The following is a 20,725-nucleotide window of genomic DNA, read 5'->3' on the forward strand; positions in this document are numbered from 1 at the left end:
ACTCTAAAAGAACAGATATCCATTTTTAAATGGTGATAACTTTTGACAAAATCAATATGGAGCGACTCCTTCTTCCAAATGTAGGTTGTTGTCAACAAGTATTCAATTTAAAGTTTGGACTTTGACATAGAAGCAAAGTGAGTACAACTCACTTTGTGTGGTGCTAGAAGTGTTTTATCACTCATATAGAAGCTATTGCATATACAAAATGAAAAGAAAAGGTAATATTTAAGCAATGAAAGACACAAAGAATGCAAGATAACAGAACAATGGGACTGTTCTCTCAAAGTGGTAGTAGAGATACAATGGAATAACTCCTTCCTTTGTCACAGGAACTACTTTTGCTAGTGAAAAGTGACTTCAGTAACAAGTACAAATACAATGATAAAATATATCAATGATGACCTGTAAAACCTGGAACTATAAATCCACATTTAAATCTTACAAAGAAAAGATTTGCTTTTATACCTTTGCTTTCATTACCTCAGTATTTCCCAAAGGTCTTTTTGGTCAACAAAGTATAATTGCTGCCAGAATATAGGAAATGCAGAAAACTCATACAAGCACTAATGTAATAATGTCTGAATAATTTGTTTAAGTAATATTGGCTGGGGGATATATCTTGGTATACACTCACTCTTCTTCAGAAAATGCCATGAGATCTTTTACATCCACCTAAGAGAGCAGAGAAAGTCTTAGTTTATTGTCCCTTCCGAAAAAGACCCCTTGATTTCCTTAGTCCTGTCCTGCCATGTCCACCAAGACGTACTCAAGGGTCTGCAATGGGACTTGAATGCATAACCTTATGATACAGAAGCAAGAACTCTACCGACTGAGCAATGGCTGATATAACACTGTGAACCTGAAAAGCAATCATTTTGGATTGCAGACATAATCTGAACAGTTTGGGTACTCCATCAATTAAACGGTACCTGTGGATCACTGACCTTTAGTAGACATTTATTTGAGACTTTCAAACAATGTTAATTTGAACATAATGCATACATTAAAAACAGAGCATATTCTTTTATCTCTTTAAGTATCCTATAACTATTTCTCCAGCTGTTGTGCTACTCTCACCTGCCTGCTGTGTCCGACCCCTGATCGGAGTACTTCTAGGACCGTCACCCGCAGCATTAAAGGCACTCACACTGATCAAGTAGGTGGTGTACCCAGTCAGGTTCTTCAATTTAACATTGGTTTCGGGGAGGAAGAGTGTCTTCAATTTTTCTGTCTCAGCCTGTCGCTGGAACTCCCAGTAATAAATCTGAAAGAAAACCCGTGACTTACAACTCTTTCAAATAGCGCAGGGTTATGGCTGTCTTCAAAAACATTATCCTCAAGTATTCATGTGAAATTTATAAGTTATATTCATATGTGCAATATAATAAACTTAACCAGATTGTCAGGCTTCCAGCCTGCAATGACTATATTCTTGTCGCATGATGCCTGGTTATCCTTGGGTGGCTGGGTTCACGTGCCCAGCAGCTGGATGCCAAGTAAACTCCTCTGCAGCACCCAAGCTTGGTATTTTGGATGGTTGGGTGGAAAGGTAGAAGCAGGAATACAGGGTTAGTGGAATGACCAGGACTGGCAGTTTGGATGTTGGGGTGAGAGATTAGGGGAAATGGATTCGGACATTTCAATTTAGACGCATTTGAAATTAATACTGTATCCTCCAGTCATGAAGATATGTGTGTAAGCCATGGACAAGGGAACAAATGAAAGCAACAATGTTAAGTACTTCTGTACTGTAAGACATGAATCTTCAGATCGAAAATCTAAATATGTATATCTCATGAATCAATCACTGAATAGAACACTGAAAATATCTTGTTATAGAACTTGAGGCAAAGTATGCCAACGCTCAACTTTTATGAATGCATCTTTCAGCCATAATTAAATAAGTTCTGATCATGAGACTTTTATACTTGTAAAAGAGCCAGTGTTCTTCAATCATCTCATGGGTTATCTTTCAATCCTACAATTAAAACTTCTGTAAATTTCCCTTCCAGTGATTGTGTAGGCTGAGGACTGTGAGGAACTTCGGAACTTTATTAAAAGAATTTCAAAAGAAATTACTAGTTTAGATTTTAGAAGAAATTACTAGTATTCTAGTTTCTAAAATAGTCATTACACAGTCTCAATGACCTACACAAAATTCAGATATTATTCATTCAAGAAATTTATCCACTGAGTTACTGAGGAATTAGGATCCATGATTAGATTTTCAAACTCTGGGAGTAACTTTACCTTATTCTTGTGATACTGCCAGTGCTTGCAGATTAAAGAAGGGGAAAAAAATCTCCTCTCATTATTTGTTAAGCACTGTGAAAATGAGTTAGGAACAGGTTCTTTGCAATAGAAAGACTTAGTTATAGTTCAATTGCCTCCAATAGTGCAGTAACGTGGAACAATAGACTTCTGGTAAAAAGGTGTTTTGGTTCAGGCTATAAGCAGTCTCTGAAAAAGAATAACCGATCATTTATCTCAGTGCTGTTGTGCAAATTGACAGTTGCTTTTTCTATGTTACAATATAAGAATATTAGAAGTATGAGCAGGAGTAGGCCATTTGGCACCTCAGACCTGCTCCACCTATCGACAAGACAATGGCTGCTTTTTATTATCATACGCATGTCCTTTGATTTGTCTAACAACTGGAAACTTAACCAATCTGTTCTTCCTGAGCCTCGACAGGCCTCTGGGCTATAGCATTTCAAAGATTTATGACTCTGAATGAAGAAATTCCTCCTCATTTCAGACCTAAATGACCTATCTGCTAGTTGGAATTATACCTCGTAGTACATAAGAGGATGTTTGTGGTAGTTGGAAATTGGTCATATCAACCACAGGTATTCCTCAGGATAGCATCACAGGCTTAACCACCTCCGTCATTCAAGAAGGAAAGGAACTGATGGATAAGAAGAGATGCCACAAAAATCAACTATTTGGGTAATTCGATAGAACAAAAGAGATGGTTAAGAGGAAAACGGTAGAGTAAATTCTGCCTGAGATTCTTGGGATCATAATGAGAGAATTCCTAGAAAGTAAATACATTTATGAGAGAGAACGTGTGAATGGCTGGCAATGGAAAGTATAGATTTAAATCTAAAAGAATCACAAATTGCAGAAGTGCTCTCACTAATATTATTATTTTCAGCATGGCCACGAATATTGAAACTACGATCTTCCCCTATGTTTTTGGCTGACTAAACTCACTGAGCTGTCAGAATGCTATTTATTCAAAATAATAATCATTCACAAAACACAAAAATAAAACTTTTTAAAAATCCTTCAGTTGCTCAAGTTTAAATATTAAACCACCAGAATCTTTGCTGACCAAAACTCTAATCTACTCTACATTATCAATCATACTTGAAAATTGAAAATGATTTTGCAGATGCTGAAATCTGTAATATAAACAGAAAGTGCGGGAGATGTACTCAGCAGGTTAGGCAGCATCTGTGGAAAGAGAGAAAAGATTAAGTCAGTTACTGTCATCAGAACTGAAGGAGTGCAGGGCAGTTTTATCTTGCAAAGGGAGAGAGAAGTGAACAGAACAAGAGGAATATCCTGGATAGGATGGAGACCAGGGTGGTCAAGGTGACATGATTATCTTCAGTGAGGAGTGAGGGCAGTTCGAGGAAACACACCAGCAGCAACAATGCTGGCACAGGGAGGAGAACCCAGCAGTTACTGGGAATCGGAAATAAAGGGGAATGCTGGAACTACACAGCAGACCAGGTAGCACCTAATGGAGAGATAAAAACTGACAGGTATTAAATGACATTCTGCACAGATGGATACTTTAAAGCTGATGACAGTAATAATAAGCCAACTTAAAAATAATATGGAAACATGTTTAACAAGCAAAAAAATCTCCAGGAAACTAGTTTTCTCTATAACTGTATTTGTAGATCGACATATTATTTAATTTAATCAGCAATCTAGTGTAGTGACAATTAATGGATGATTATGCATAGCCCAATCAATTCCTCGGCACATGTGGTTTTATATTCATTGTGTTAATAATATTTTTTAAATGTATTGCCACAGTCTGGGTGTCTTCTCCTCTCGGAGATATGACAGAAGTTAACTGTACCTTATAGCCTTGCATGTCACCATTCTGTGCTTCCGGTGGGGGTGGTTCCCAGGTCACGTCCAACTGCGTCGCTGTTGAGCCCTGCACCTGCACGTTTTGGGCTGGTGCAGTGGGAACTAAATGAAAAATGTGGAGTGTCAATAGAAGCACAATATTGTGGTTGAAATGAAAATAAAATATTGTAGATGGATTGTAAGTACAGTTTAAAATGTTGCAACACTCCAAATGATTGAGATAGAAAAATAAAAAACAGGAAATAATCCAAATGAATTTGTAACCCTGTTCATGTTCTCTGTGAAACCAGATGCTCAATTGTTTCTGTCCCACTTCTGCTCAGTTCTACTTCTGCAACTCCATCCTTCATTATATGGACAAAATAACAATATATCTTATTCCAAAGCTAAGCTGTCAATGAGTAAAACATTTTGTCGATCAACACTAACAAGGCTGAAGTTATCTTGCTCAACACCCTTCAGTAGCTCAGATCCAAGCTGTCTTGTGGATGCCAACTCATGTTCAATCTGACAATATGCCCCTCAGTGCTCTTACCATCATCAGCCCATCACTAATAGATCTGTTTTCACTTCAACATACCAGCCAAATCTCTGCTTATTTCTGGTGAGGACCTCAGTTTTGGGTTTTCACTGACTTCTTTGGCAGCTTTCTAAATCCCACACAATCTAACTACAAAATAACTCAAAGTTTTATTCTGCATGTAGTATCCTGTACTGCTGGTGCTCATGAACCAGATCCCCGGCTATGGGTAAATAGCCCCAATGCCTCGTGGGCAGCCTCGGGAGAGACAAAGGCTACGGGAGTAAACCCAGACAGCATGTCCGGAGTGGAGCCCTAAGGTGGACTGGACACCATTGAACATCCTTCCAGCAGCTCCTGCAGCCAAGCTGGTGCCAAACGTGTTGCTTCATAAGCTTTCCTTTGGACTACACTGGTGAGGCCGAGAGGGGAATCTTGATGACTGGGCATCTCAGGATCTCCATACCTTCTGCCCAGGCTTGTGATGATGATCATCATCACCCATTGTCCTTCAAGACAGATGGATGCCAACCAACCAACTATCCTGTACTAAGACTACTGGACCCATCATCTGCAAAATTCAGTGAATTATCCCAATTTAAAAATTATCATCTAAGTCTTTCAATTACCTTTCTCCTCCTTAATACCATTCCTGTTTGTATCCTCTGATCATTCTAGCTCTGATGCAGTGTATGTTACTTGTTGCTTAGTATGTTCCTCCAAAAGCACTCTTGATATTTTCACCTAACTCCTTCTGCCCCATACATGTCCATGTATTCAAATATCTCTTCACCCTGTTTGGGTCCAGCTATAAGCTTGATACAACTGGTCATGTAGGAGTGCCATAGAAATTCAAACTATTGTTCTATCTCAAACATTAACAAATTATTGAAAATATGATTCTATTAATCTTAGACAAAACGACAACACTTTTTTTTTCCATTCTATTTCTTGTCCAGTAGATGGCCATGTCCCTGATAACTTGTTACATACACCTGTTTGGGTGCATTCTCCAGTTACCTTATAAGGTAACCGTAGCCTTCAGCCAGGAGCAGATGTCATCAGGTGGTTCCCAACCTTCACCGAGTGTTTCGACCCTTAACCACGACACTCTCCAGCTGGTGGGCCAGCAGTGGTGGCCAAATCACTGCCCATCTGCTCCTGGCTTCCAGCTTCCCTACTCTCGCCTACTCCAAATCCAACAAGAGGCTCGTTCTGCATCTTTCCCCATCCTATGAGCTGCTTGTTTTTTGCTCCTTTCGTCCAGGCCCAGATCTGACAACAACCGCCATGCTGATTTGGCTGGGAAACCTCTGCAGCCGATCTCCACAGGGAACAACCATGCCTGCCATCCCTTGTCTTTACACTCCTGCACTAAGGGCTGGTACTTCAAGGCCTTTCTCTCATGGGCCTCTTCCCATCCCTCCTCCCACGGCACAGTCAGCTCAATCAGAATTTTTTCTTGTCTATGGTTGACCACAGTACAATGTCCAGGCGTAGGGTTGTGTGCACCACATCCGGGAACTACCTCCTTCCCACATCGACCCTCATATCCCAGGACCTGGCCGTTAGCAGCAGACTGGGCTTTGGTTGTTTGGTTACAAAAGGCCTAGCTCCCTCTTTGATGAAGGTGATGGCCTTCCTCAAATCTGTGCCAGCCGTCCTCTTCTTGCATCTCTCCCGCTCTCGTGTGTCAGTAAGAGCCAGAAGCACTTTATCATGGCACCACCTATACCGTTCTTGAGTTAGAGCTGTTTTACACCCGGACAGTATATGACCCAGTGTCCCCTTTTGACCACAGAGCTTACAGTACGGGTCCTCTCTCATCCCCCATGTGTACGGATGTAATAGTGAAGGAAGGGTGTCATACACGGATTGCAAGAGGAAGGAAATACAGAAGGGCTCCCGTCTCCATAACTCTGCCCATGAGATCTTGCGCTTGTGAGATCTGAGATCATCGACTCACCTAAGCCCTTGGGGACAATATTGAATGATGAAAAGATTCTCCATAATGAGGGAGAAAAACTTTACAAAATTAATAAACAATTTAACAAATCTTCCTTGAATTTCTTTCAAAAATACCTTTGTGCTATCACAATGCTTCATTATTGTGTTATTGTCAGATTGTTCTCCATAATCTTTCTATTTTGATGTCTAATGTCCTAAACAAAACTCAACCTATTTTTCTCTGAAAATTTTACATACTTTTCTTTGTTATCTGCATTGATTTTCCATTCCTTTGCTTTGCAGATGCTCAATTGCTTTACATTGATTTGTTTTCTATTTGTCCTGTACATATACAATCCTGTGCATACAGCATATATATATATTTTAAGGTGCTTAGACTTTTGCACCGAACTGTACTTGTCAATATGCAGTGGGCAGCGAGTTTGTAAATCTGGTGGGAGCAAAGGATGTTGGGAATGGTGAGGGTGGTGCACTGCAGGATGGGTGTAGAACAGGTGGCAGAGAAGGAGTGCCAGAGGCAGGGTGGTGGGGGGGGAGGTACTGCGGGTGCAGACGCACCCAGTCCTGAGACACAGGCAAGTCCATTTGATTCCAAACAAATGGTTTATTGATCAGTACAGAATCCCTCCTTCTCCTGTCTCCTTTTCCTAACCATGATTCCTCTTCTCAGTCCACAATAGAGACCCATATCAAAATCAGGTTCTGCATAACTCACGTATGTCATGAATTTTTTTTTCAGCAGCAGTACAGTGTAATACATAAAATTATTACAGTACTATGCAAAGGTCTTCAGCACGCTAGCTGTATATATGTGCCTAAAAGACGTTTGCTCAGTACTATATACGTATAATATCACAGGTTTTAAATGTTTCTTCTTTCATATACAGATGCCTAAATATTAATTTTTTCTAATCACTTTGCATTCTAGTAAAGTATGCTGTTTCGGCATAGCATACTTAGCTTGAAGTTCTTGCTGGCAAATGATTTCAGCTTTCATTTTGTGAGGGTTCATTTTCCCACAGTTCTATTCTTCCTGAGTTACTGAAATCACCACACATATTTTGAAGAATTGCACAGAAATGATGGGTGACATCAGTAGGACCAAGACATGTTATTAAAATGCCTTCTGGTGTCTTAGTTATCTGTATAGATTCTATTCTAATTGCACATTCCTGATAATATTAGTTAGCCGAAGTCACCCTTTATAACCCTCCTAATCCAGTCAAATACATTGCTGTCCTTTTCTTTCATTTGAAATTGTCTGAGTGGTGACTGTGAATGTGTAATTCAATGATCAGCAGCACCATTCGCTTGTAGACTATTCAGGGAACCTAAAACAGATTTTGAGTTCAAGTCTCATTGGAAAATGTGGAGTGGTGACCATAAAATAGCCCTCTGTTCATGCAAAGCAAGACAGTTCACAGCTGTACTTTTAGAGGCAGGAGAAAGAAAATGTCTTCTGTGGGCTCCGGTGGAGCTTTACACTTGTAATCAACAATGGGTTGTGGGTCATTTCATTAGAAACCCCAAAGAGAGTTCATTATGGATCATGGATCACCTCTGAACTGGATGATGTTGTATGTCATACACAAGATATAAAGCTACAAAATAGGGCAATATTGTTTTTATCTTTCATAATTATCCTTTAAATAAACTGAACTTGAACTTGGAAATTTCTCAGAAGAATCCAGGAAGTTAGTGATTTTGAGGTTTTAAGCCTCAGATTCTCTTTACCAAAGGCTATTCTATTGAACTGAAGGCAATGGTACGTTTCAACATCCATCTTCATTAACCGGTGACTCTCGATATATAAGAAGCAGTTCAGATTTTTCATGACCCTCTTGTGGATTTTTATTGTTAGAGGACAATGTTTTGCAGCTCATTCTTTCCAACATTTCAGTGAATGAATGACAGGATAAGCAAACCATTATCAGAGCTTTCTCTCAGGCAAATATCCCATTGTTAAGGCCCTGATTAAACTCATTTGGTTCCAATAAGCAGGCTAAATCTTCCTAGGCCTGGTTATCCAAACCAAATGAGTGCAATCATTTATGCCTGATCCCAAATTCTTGAAGCAGACATTCTGTCATAGCAAGAGATTACCAAGTGGGCAGAGGAATGATTCAAAAACATTTTCAAGACATTCCCAATAACATCTACACAAAATGCTGGAGGAACTTAGCAGACCAGGCAGAATCTACAGAAAAGAGTACTTTTGACATTTTGGGCTGAGCCCCTTCAGCAGGACTCTTTTACATAGATGCTGCCTTGCCTGCTGAGTTCCTCCAGCATTTTGTGTGTGTTACTTGGATTTCTAGCATCTGCAGATCTTCTCTTGCTCCCAATAACTTCTGATAACTTTTGATCCTTTACTGGTTGAGATGGAGTAGGTATTTTTGGATTAACATTGAAAACCTCGTCCAGGTGGTGAAACAGTGGAAGGATTGCATCATCTCCTCAACTGTCCACCTGCCTGCCCCATCAGACATTTCCTACCTCACCTGTAGCAGGGTCTGCAGATCCCACATTGACCTTAGAACCCACAGGACTTGACTGGAGCAGCTCTTCCTTGACCTACCCCCTAATCTTTGTGTTGCAACTTTACAACACTTAGGTTTGCCTTCATCTGTAGTGCTACATTCAGTTCTGGTTGCCCCATAATAGGAAAGATATAGGAAGGGTTTGGAGGGCTGCAGAAGTTGTTTACCAAGATGTTCCCTGGATTGGAGGGAATGTGTTGGAAGGAGAGGAAGAACAAACTTGGTTTGTTTTCTCAGGAGTGGTGCAGGCTGAGGGGAGATTTGATAGAGGTTCATGTCGATGACAAGCACAGAGAGACAGCCAGGATCTTTAGCTGAAATGTCTAATAGCAGAGGCGTGTTTTTGAGGTAAGAGGGGGTAAGTTCAAAGGAGATGTGCAGGGTGAGTATCTTACACAGAGAGTGGTGGGTGGCTGGAATGCACTGCCTGGGTGATTGTGGAGGAGTTCAAGCCATTCATGAGCACATGAATATGTAGGGAACGGAAGGATATGGATATTGTGTGGGAAGAAGGGATTAGTTTAGTTGGGCATTTGATCACTAATTTATTAAGTTCAGCACAACACTGTGGGCCAAAGGACCTGTTCCTGTGTTGTATGGCTCCGTGTTCTATCACTCCCTAAGAAGAGATATTCCATTAAGGAAACCACATGGATGTTCTTTAGCAAACTGCTTAGCAGTACATATCACAACAGATATTTCAAATGGCATTTTAGTCTCACGATTGATTTGGTACTAATCACACTTGATAATTCAGTAAATTGGAATCTGTTTTGGCAATGGATCCTTCAGAGAGGATTTGTGTATTTCATGTGAACAAGACATACCTTTTCAACCAAGAATTGTAATGAGATATCTAGATTCTACAACATGAAGCAGAATCATTAAATCAATGTAAAATTAAGTATAGAAATTTAAAAAGCAAAAAGGGGGAAGTAAAGTTGCAAGAGAGCAAGCAAGAAAGAGAAATTTAAAAAAAAATTCAGAACGATTAAGAAAATTCTCCAACATTTCCTCCACATTAGGAACAGAGGAATTATGTGTTCAAAATTAATTCTCAGCATAGCAACTAACATTTGCCTACAGTTGAGTTAACAAATTTTGGTGGGTGGGTAATGGTTTCTGGCAACTAAGACAAATTAGCACCTTTTTGTCTTCTAACCACCAAGTCTCTTGGTGAGATATTAGTGTAAGCAAAGATTACGGAGATGCAGGTAAATTCAGACAATAATTTCCTGATTTTCATGATCAAAGGCTCATGTGTAAATGCAGAATATCACTTTTTGATTTATTTTGTAACAGTGGATGCTAAGAGCCTTGGAATTATTCCTGACACAAAATCCAGGCCATGCGTGTTTCTGTGAGGTGGGCCCTCACCATTTGGGACATACCCTCTTCTCATAGCCACCTTCGGGAAAGAGTTAAAAGAGCCTTAAGACCCTCATTCGATGTTTTAGAAACAGCTTCTTCTCCACTGCCATCAGTTTTCTGAATGGTCCATGAGCCAATGAACAAACCTTGCTATTTCGCTTCTACTCGTTTATTTCTGGCAACTTAAAGTAATCTGTTTTGTGTCTTGCACTACACTGCTGCCACAAAATAACAAATTTCATGACATATGCTAATAAACCTTATTATGATTCTAAAAGCTGTTGCACTTCCTCAATTAAAATTACGATTGAAAGAAGTATAAAATTGACTGTGTAGGCTCAGAATTATTATAATAGTTTACATTATGTTATATTGTACCATTGCATACTAAATCATCACAGGGATTATAATGAATAAATTTCAGAAGCATATTAGTCAGTTCGTTCAGAGATATGCCCACTGTCTGTAAGAGGCACTGCATTTGTTCCTTCGCCAGATTGTGGAAGGTCTACCTTACTGATCTGAACCACCCTAGACTCCAGAAGCAATTCCTGAGCGGTAGCAGCTGGTAAAGCTTTGAATTAGAGTCAGGCTTATTAACAAACTGTGAGGTTTGTTGTTTTGCAGCAGCAGTACAGTGCAAGACCGTGGGGTGGCAGGATAGTGTAGTGGTTAGCACAACGCTTAACAGAGGAGAGCTAAGGCACCGGTGACCACTGTTTCCATCCAGGGGTTCAGTGTGGACATGGTGGAGGATTACAAATACCTGGGGATACGAATTGACAATAAACTGGACTGGTCAAAGAACACTGAGGCTGTCTGCAAGAAGGGTCAAAGCCGTCTCTATTTCCTGAGGAGACTGAGGTCCTTTAACATCTGCCGGACGATGCTGAGGATGTTCTACGAGTCTGTGGTGGCCAGTGTTATCATGTTTGCTGTTGTGTGCTGGGGCATCAGGCTGAGGGTAGCAGACACCAACAGAATCAACAAACTCATTCGTAAGGCCAGTGATGTTGTGGGGATGGAACTGGACTCTCTGACGGTGGTGACTGAAAAGAGGATGCTGTCCAAGTTGCATGCCATCTTGGACAATGTCTCCCATCCACTACATAATGTACCGGTTGGGCACAGGAGTACATTCAGCCAGAGACTCATTCCACCGAGATGCAACACAGAGCGTCACAGGAAGTCATTCCTGCCTGTGGCCATCAAACTTTACAACTCCTCCCTTGGAGGGTCAGACACCCTGAGCCAATAGGCTGGTTCTGGACTTATTTCCTGGCATAATTTACATATTACTATTTAATTATTTATAGTTTTATTACTATTTAATTATTTATGGTGCAACTGTAACGAAACCCAATTTCCCCCGAGATCAATAAAGTATGACTATGATTATGACAATGACTACCAGTGACCCAGGTTCAGCTCCTGCCGCTGTACGTACTCCCAGTAGGTATCCTCTGGGTGCTCGGGCTTCCACACTCCAAAGATGCACTGGCTGGTAGTTTAATTGGTCATTGTAATTTGTCCCGTAATTAGGCTAGGGTTAAATCGGGGGTTTTGCTGGGCAGCGCAGCTTGAAGGGCCAGAAGGGCCTGTTCCGCTCTGTATCTCAATAACTAAATAAGTAAGAATTATCAGATTAATTAAAAAGTACAAATAGTTTCCAGCTTTGCCAGCTGTTCAAGATGTAAGGGCTACAAATATTTTTGAATGTTTGTTAGTAAAGAAAACTATTGAAAGTACTTGAACAGTTAAAATATACAAAAACCACACACAATTAAAAAAAACCCAGCAGGTCAGGCAGCATATCTGGAGGGAAATGAATAGTTGATGTTTTGGGCAGGGACCCGCTGTAGACAGTGGCTGGCCTGGTGAGTTCCTCCAGAATTTTGTGTGCTTTCTTCAGTTTAGGTACTAGGGAATCTCAACAACACTGAATGTTGTCACTGATGGCAGTCATCAAGATATGCCAAGTAAGTCTTTTTGACTGTGTGAGCATGGAAACCCTTGACTTTGTGACATTTTCAGTGGATAAGGGCCCTATAGTTATGTCTTTCAGCAAAATCTGGTCCATCCATGTGTTAATATGAAAGTCATGAGCTAAGTATGATTTAATGAATCAAGGACTTTTAGTCTAAGTAACTAAATGTATTACAAATTGTAATCAGCAGACAGTTGAACTGAAATGCTAATTGTTCAGATCAGTTGTGAGAAAACAGAGAATCTGAATTGTGTTCAGTTTCTGCTCTAAGTTTCCAAGAAGTAAGCTTTTCCCTCTAAATGAAACTTGGATTCTGGAGATTATTTTGTCTGTTTATCAGGCATAAAATTATTAAAAGAATGGCATCATTCTGCCAATTGTTTAGGCTAAGTGAAATCTGTAATAACAGGGTAGAAATAGGAGACTTCCCTGGAACATTGTGTGTTTAATGGAGACCTCTCTGGTTTTTAACATCTGTCCACGGTGTTGAACTTACCTGCCTCACCCACAAACACTTCTTGAGGAGGGCTGGTTGGCCCTTCCCCTACTGCATTGTACACACTCATTCGGATCTCATAGCGCTTGTGCTTGCTCAGTTCTGTGTGGATGAAGAAAGAAAGTTGTTATAACCAGCGCAACTATCCAGATGTAAATCAGATATTCTAATAAATTATTAAGTACCTGTAAAATGAGATTAGTTAGTCTGACTAACTGTGCTGGTGATATTGTATGGTATGAACATAGAATTCTCCAACTTCCAGTAATTCCCTCCCCCTCCCTTCCTCTATCCCTATGTCACTCTGCCCCCTCCCCCAGCTGCCTATCACCTCCCTCATGGTTCCGCCTCCTTCTACTACCCATTGTATTTTCCCCTATTCCTTCTTCACCTTTCCTGCCTATCACCTCCCTGCTTCCCCTCCCCCACCCCTTTATCTTTCCCCTTACTGGTTTTTCACCTGGAACCTACCAGCCTTCTCCTTCCCACCCTCCCCCCACCTTCTTAATAGGGCCTCTGCCCCTTCCCTCTACAGTCCTGATGAAGGGTTCCGGCCCGAAACGTCGACTCATTGTTTCCACAGATGCTGCCCGACCTGCTGAGTTCCTCCAGCGTATTGTGAGTGTTACTTTGATCCCAGCATCTGCAGATTATTTTGTGTTTATGATATTGTATGGCTAATACTTGGTTTCTGGATACTGTTCAATGCAGTGATCTGCAGAGAACTCCATTGCAATCACCCACCTCCCCCAGCTCTCTTTCATTCCCAACAGTCTGGAGTTACGGATTACAAAAATACTCCTGGTTTCCTTCTTTTCAAAAGCTGAATCTAATCCAGCCCCACTTTTTACCAAAGATTTTCAAGAGTTAAGCTCAATTACTGGTATTTCCTGTGGGATTTCGTAACAGGCTCTCTGGAAAACTAAATAAACTATATCACAGCAAGCTGAAGTCAGAGATGCTTGATTTGTTCCAAAATCTGCGATGATTGTTACTTTTGAAACTATCCAGATGCTGCCCCACTCTAGTTCCTGGTATAGCTTTCCTTTTATTATGAACATTACTGTAATCAGTGTCAAACCTCTAAATCAGAAAGCTTACCACTTAACCAGATCACATACCACAGCCCCACTTTTTCGGTGGGATAAGAAACACAAACAGAATCGTAGGATTACAGAAAATTTATGCCACTGAAGGAGACCATTCAGCCCATCTTGTCTGGGGGGAGGGGGTTGTAGAAGAATTATTTTCAAATTCCTGCAAATTCATGATGTTCAGGAACACTTCCAAGTACTTGTTTTTAATCTGATGTAGGTACGTCTCAGAGGCAATGATTTCCAATCTCTGTCAGACTCAACAGTGAAGATTCTTCCTCATCTTCTCTCTTACTCTTTTGCAAAATATTTCTTAATCTACAATCCCTAACTTCTGATTCTTCTGCTCAGAAAGAAAGGTCCTCCCTTTCTATTTACTTGAAAATAGGATCTCATAATTTTGTGCACTTACTCCCAGATTCCACTTTTTCCCCCAAAGTAAATAACCCAGTTCAGCTGATTTTACCTCATGGAAAAAGTCATGGCAACACCTTTGTAACTCTCCTCTGCACCTTCTTCAGAGCAACGAGGTGACGGTATTGTACACACCATTCAAGCCGTGGCCTAACTGGTGTGTACAATTATAGCATAACACTCTGCTATTGTATTTTGTTTTGAATGATAAGGGAAAGCATTCCAAGTGTATTTGAATCATTTTACTGACGTGTCCTGCCACTTTTAAGGATTTGTAGACATAACACCATGGCCCCTCTGTTTCTCCGCAGAACTTAGTCCCCTGCCTCACTGCACCTCCTCAAATGCATGACCTCATATTTCTCTGACTACACCTCTTTCTAATGACTTGATTTCATTTTTTACCAACAGAGCCACGGCACCCCCTCTTGCCTACATGCCTGTCCTTTTGATACAATGTGTATACTCGGACCTTAAGCTCCCAACTATGATTTTTTTTCAGCTATGACTCTGTGATGCCCACAATGTCATACCTGCCAATCTCTTACTCTGCTGCAAGATCATCCACCTTATTCCGTATACCGTGTGCATTCAAATATAACACCTTCAGTTCTTTATTTATCACCCTTTTTGATTTTGTTCCCGTTACACTGCAACTCATCCCAGTGACTGCAATTCTGCCCTATCATCTGCTGTCCTTTATAACAGTCTCACTACACATTGCTTCTGCTTGTATACCAACCCTATCTTCAGCCCTATCACTCAGTTTCCCTTCCACCACCAAGTTAGTTTAAACCCTCCCCAAAAGCTCTCACAAACCTTCCCACAAGGAATTTGGTCCCCCTCAGGTTCAGGTGTAACCTGCCCCTTTTGTACAGGTCAAACTGTTCCCAGATGAGATCCCAATGATCCAGAAATCTGAAACCCTCACCTCTGCACCAGTTCTTAAGCCACGCATTCAACTGCCAAGTTATCCAATTCTTACCCTCACTGATGCATCGCACAGGCAGCAATCCAGAGATTACTGCCCTGGGGGTCCTGCTTTTCAGCTTACTTCCTAGTTCCCTATATTCTCCCTTCAGGACATACTCCCTTTTCCTACCAATGTTATTGGTGCCAATATGTACCAGAACCCTCCTCATTTAGAATGCCTTGGATGCAATCTAAGATGTCCCAGACCCTGTCACCTGGGTGTCTCTATCGTGTCTGTAGAATCTCCTGTCTACTCTTGTAACCATGGAATCCCCTATCAATACTGCAGTCTTCTTCTCCCTCCCTTCTCCTCTGAGCCTCAGTGCCAGGGACCTGGTCACCGCAGCTTTCCCCGGTACCACCCGTTATAAATTAGCCAGTGAGCTGGATCGCATGGAGGCTGAAGGAGCCCACTCAACAGTAGCTAAGAAAAATGGGTCTGGTAGGACCTGTGGTGATTTTAAGGCTACCATCAACCCAGTGCTGAAAGTAGATCAATACCCTTTGCCCAGGATAAAGGATATCTTTGCAAACCTTTCTGGAGGAAAGCACTTCAGCAAAGTGGACTTAGCTGAGGCCTACCTACAGACGGAGACAGAAGAAGAGTCGAAAGTGTTTCTCGCCATAAACACTCACAAAGGGCTTTATTGCCATAATAGGCTTAGTCTTGGAGTAGCAGCTGCACCTGCACTTTGGCAGACAGGTGTGGACCAGAGTGCAGCAAAAATAAATGTCATCATTGTTACCAGTAAGGATGACAAGGAACAGCTCCAAAAGTTCAAGACAGTGTCAAAAAGATTAGAAGATTATGGGCTCAGAGCACGATGCGACAAGTATGAATTCTTTAAACCAAGCATCACTTACTGTGGTCACACTATTGACATACATGTGTGCTGAGAAAATTTAAGCAGTGGTGGATGCCCCAAGGCCAAAGGACATGTCACAGTTGTGGTTGCTTTTAGGATTTGTCAGTAACTATAACAATTTCCCGCCAAATCTGGCTATTGTGCTCCACCCCTTGAACTTATTACCACAGATCAGGAAGAACAGCAATGGACAAAGCACAGTGAGGTGGCCTTCACAAAGGTAAATGAAATAGTGACCTCAGACACTGTACTCACACATTATGATGCACAATGTCTGGTGAAGCTTACCTGTGACTTTTGGTATAGATGCAATCATGTAACATGTTATAAGTGATGGAAGTGAACGCCCCATAGCTTTTGCATTACGTTCCCTTACCACTGCAGGGAAAAATTACATACAGACAGACAGACAGACAGAGAGGCCTTGAATCTTGTTTGATGCTGTAAACCTTTCAACCAGTGCCTGTACGGGAGAGCGTTTACCCTCATTGCTCATCATTAACCACTAGTGTCCATTCTCAATCCACAGAAGGGTGCTCCACTACCAGCAGCAGCATGAATGCAGAAATGGGCTCTGTTTCTTAGAGGACACAATTACAAGATTGAATTCAAGAGGACAACTAATCATGTAAATACCGATGGATTGTCCAGTTTACCCTTGGAATAGGAAATACCCTGAAAATTTACAAAAAAGGACACTCCTCTTGATGAATTCGGCCAAATACAGAATCAAAAGTTTCTCCTATTACAGCAGAGATGATCCAAAGGGTAAGCAGAAGAGACCCCGTAATCTCTCAGGTCAACATGGCCACCAAAAGAGGCTGGAATATACAGCAGAAACCCCAGCTGCCTCATTTACCAGTGCCAGGATGAAATTGCCCTTGATGGAGGTTGCCTTATGTGGGGATTCAGAGTTGTTGTACCACCCAAGCTGAGAGCTGAAGTGTTGGAGGAGCTACATGCTGGTCATCTAGGTGTGGTCAAAATGAAAGAACTGGCTCAAACTGTTGCCTGGTGGTGTGGTAAACCATATATATATGTTGTAACTGGGTTAACTGTCTGGACACGTCCCTCTGTTGACTGCCCCTGTGGCTCCTCCCACAGATCCCTGAATAAAGGTGATTTCACTATTGCTCCTCCCCCTCAGACCGGGGGCAGACACTCAGCATGGAGGTCACGTTTTACTGCGAATAAAAGCCTTTCAGTATTTACCCTACTTCAGTCTTTTGGAATTATTGAAGGTGCTTCAGGTGGCCTGGGAGAGATCAGTAGGTTGAGCAGCTTGTCATGCACTCTTCGGGAGGCCAACTCAGCCAGAAAATGCCAAAAGTAGCGCCTCTACATTCCTGTGAATGACCTGCGTTGCCTTGGCAGTGGCTTCATGTGGATTTTGCTGGACCATTCATGGGCACAAATTTCTTGGTAGTATTGGAGTGGCTAGAAATTGGAGTGGCACAAAGTGGCTAGAAATGTTCCCAATCGGCTCCAGTATGGCCTCACACATTGCTGATGTGTTAAGAAGCTTCTTTGCAAGGACTGGTGTTTCCAACACTTGGTCGGTGACAATGAAGCAGTTTGTGGTGGAACAGATTCAGTCATTCCTGAAAACGATTGGAATAAGACATATTACATCTGCACCATATCACCCAGCTACAAATGGCTTTATGGAAAGGTTTGTCCAGAGTCTAAAGAAGGTACTACGAGTAACGTAGCAGAGCACACTACACTGACACTGAAACAGAAATTCACAAATCTCTACCTTGCGTATTGTAATGCAACGTAACCCACAACCAACAACCCACCAGCTATGCCATTTCTGGGTTGTCCCTTGCATTCACGCTTGGACCTCCTCAAAACCAATCTCAGAAGGAGAATGTAAGACAAATATCTGAGACAAATTGAAGGCTCCTCAAACAAGGAGGTTCCATGCTTCACTCCTGGAAAACACTCATGGAGAGGGACTATAGTGGTGATCAAGAGCAATTACTCAAAAAGATTAAGGACAGAACTCCTACACAATGGAGATTGTGACAGATATCATCAGGAGATGACACATCAATCAGTTGAGGAGAGCAGAGTCAATTGCAAGAGAGGAAGGGTAGCTACTGCTAACAGAACCACTTCCTGCAGCCTCAGGGTCAACTCCTACAATTACCATGGAGGAGGCCCCAGAATCTGAGATTATTTCACAACCACTAGTCTCACATGCAGAGTGATACTCCTCGTCAGGAAAGACATTATCTGACCAGAGTAAGAAATCCTCCACAGTGATTAATTCTTTAGGGATGAAAGGGACAATTAAAAAATTTACTATGCTGTGGATGTCTGTATAGCAGTTGTATTATATAATATGCTGTGTATACAGCTGAGATGCATTCTATATTGAGTTGGAGTTTATAGCTAAGCAAGTGTTGTGTATTTAATATTTCGGTAATATTTGAGTAATAATGTAAATATATTGCTTGATTAACCATTCTTATTGTTTATATAATTCATCATGGTAATATATGAATTGCATAAGTCATGACATGGGCTCATCTTGCTTAAAGTAAAAAAAAACAAGTACACGCATTTATCTCCCTGCTCCTAGTTTACACTTTGATTAATTTAATGTTTTGGAGTTACAAAACAAAACACAGGTTACAGAATCAAAGTAGGAAGAGCAATCCAAAAACTTTATCCGTGATGAACAACCCTAGAAAGTAACCAGCAAGTAATTTAACTATTTCTTAAATTGAGCCTCAGTCAGTCCATGTTGTGAATTAAAAAAAAAACTGAATTGTTAAACTTCTATATTGCTGAATAGAAGCTACTATTTTGAGTAATACTCTTTGTTATATTTCTCTACAGTGGCATTTGTCCAAACTACTTTGAAATATGCCTTCCAAGGTTATCCTGTCTTATGCTGAAGGTTTCATACAGCATGTTTTTTTGATATCTCTATGTCGATTTTCCTAATGATGCACCTTTTTTATTCGTTTTTCCTTGATGGAAGACAGAACATAATTTCTTTTAAATCAGTCCCCAGTTTATTAATGTCTTGAAATCACATGCATAGTTCCCTGTCTTTGCTGGCACTGCCTGGGAGATGATCTCAGATTTGATCACAGCTCCATTATTCCTGATTTGCTGGTGCCACTCTGAGTGTTTCAAGAAGCACATTTAACATCTCGACATGAGTCTCCCCCAGAGTTTTGATACAGTACTTGGCTGTTGTACTGCTCATGTTACCTGCAAGTTCAGTGAGCGAAAAGAGAAGATTGATTGTTGATCTGGCAAGAAGTTGGAAGATTGCCCCAAAATTTTAAAGTCTGGAGAGGCAGCCATTGTTCATTTGATGCAACTAATCCCATGTGCGTCAAGAGTTTTTCTGAATATCTACTTCTTGGTCGCTTTGCTGTCCATGATATGAGACAGCTGTTGGCTGTTGGTGCAGTCAAGTCAGTTACTAAGAAAGAAAACTTCCACAAAAACCTCCGAAGTATTAAACAAGAAGTGAATACTATCACAGGCACTGAGATGTAGCAAACTCTGGTGATAAATCCCATCAATCTGGATTTAGCTTTCATAGATATTTTGTCAATGCTCATTTGCTCACAAATTCACAGTAAAATGGTTGTTGAAAAAGGGGCTCTTGTCGCGGCAGGCTGATCAGACCATCTGTATCCTCCTACATTCTAAAGCTTCCCTACTCATTGTTACTACACTGCCAAGTTTTGATAAATTTTGATGAGAAAAGACAGGAGAAGGCCTGAGTGTTGACTAACCACTGGGAGATGTTAGCTTGGTTCTTTGCTGCTCATCCCTTGTAATTAACAGTTACTTCATCATTCACCCATTTAATCCAGTCATACTTAATGCTGTCATTGTTCTAAATTTGGTGTGATGGAGGAAAAAAGCATGTCATTTTATAATGGGTCGTCTGATTCACTCAGAAGCAGTTTTGTGAAACCCAAAACAGACTTAGCCATTTCAAGGCAGTGAGTTCAGGGCTCCAATGCGCTTGCTGTCTACTATAGCAGAGTAGGGAAGGCCTGTACAGTTGTTGCAGGGTTACTGGGAACCAATGGGATGATCATGTAACAGGGCTGGCAATGGACCTAAACTTATTTGTGTGTCCTGCTACACCAGTTCTGCTTCTCCTATTTGTAGCTGAATTTTGCATTGGTGATTGGCTGTAGACGCTTGATTTGAACACTTAAGCAGCCTCACACTTATTTTAGGATGACAAATCCCCTCATTCGTTTAAAAGTCCAACAAAAATATGATTCAAGTGAGCTTTGGGCATCAATGAGGTGACATGGGTTTTTCCCCTGTATCAGCATATTAATATTCACTCTTCACTTTGTGTTCCGATGAAGGGTCCCGGCTATGAAATGTT

General features: G+C 41.1%; 2 protein-coding genes across 6 annotated transcripts in view; both read right to left on the reverse strand.

Moving 5' to 3' along the window:
* The window catches only part of rpl38 (ribosomal protein L38), a 259,773-nt gene that overhangs the window by 233,128 nt on the left and 5,920 nt on the right, over positions 1-20,725 (reverse strand). The window lies entirely within an intron of this gene.
* LOC140187285 (protein sidekick-2-like) overlaps positions 1-20,725 on the reverse strand; it is a 971,472-nt gene that overhangs the window by 153,843 nt on the left and 796,904 nt on the right. For all 5 annotated transcript variants that reach the window (XM_072242443.1, XM_072242442.1, XM_072242441.1 and 2 more), the window contains 3 exons: positions 12,999-13,100; positions 4,103-4,218; positions 1,081-1,267 (listed from right to left, as the gene is read on the reverse strand). In XM_072242443.1, coding sequence (XP_072098544.1) covers positions 1,081-1,267; positions 4,103-4,218; positions 12,999-13,100 — 405 coding nt within the window. The remainder of the gene's footprint in view (positions 1-1,080; positions 1,268-4,102; positions 4,219-12,998; positions 13,101-20,725) is intronic.

The sequence above is a fragment of the Mobula birostris genome, chromosome 24, assembly GCF_030028105.1.
Source record: "Mobula birostris isolate sMobBir1 chromosome 24, sMobBir1.hap1, whole genome shotgun sequence".
Taxonomy (NCBI): domain Eukaryota; kingdom Metazoa; phylum Chordata; class Chondrichthyes; order Myliobatiformes; family Myliobatidae; genus Mobula; species Mobula birostris.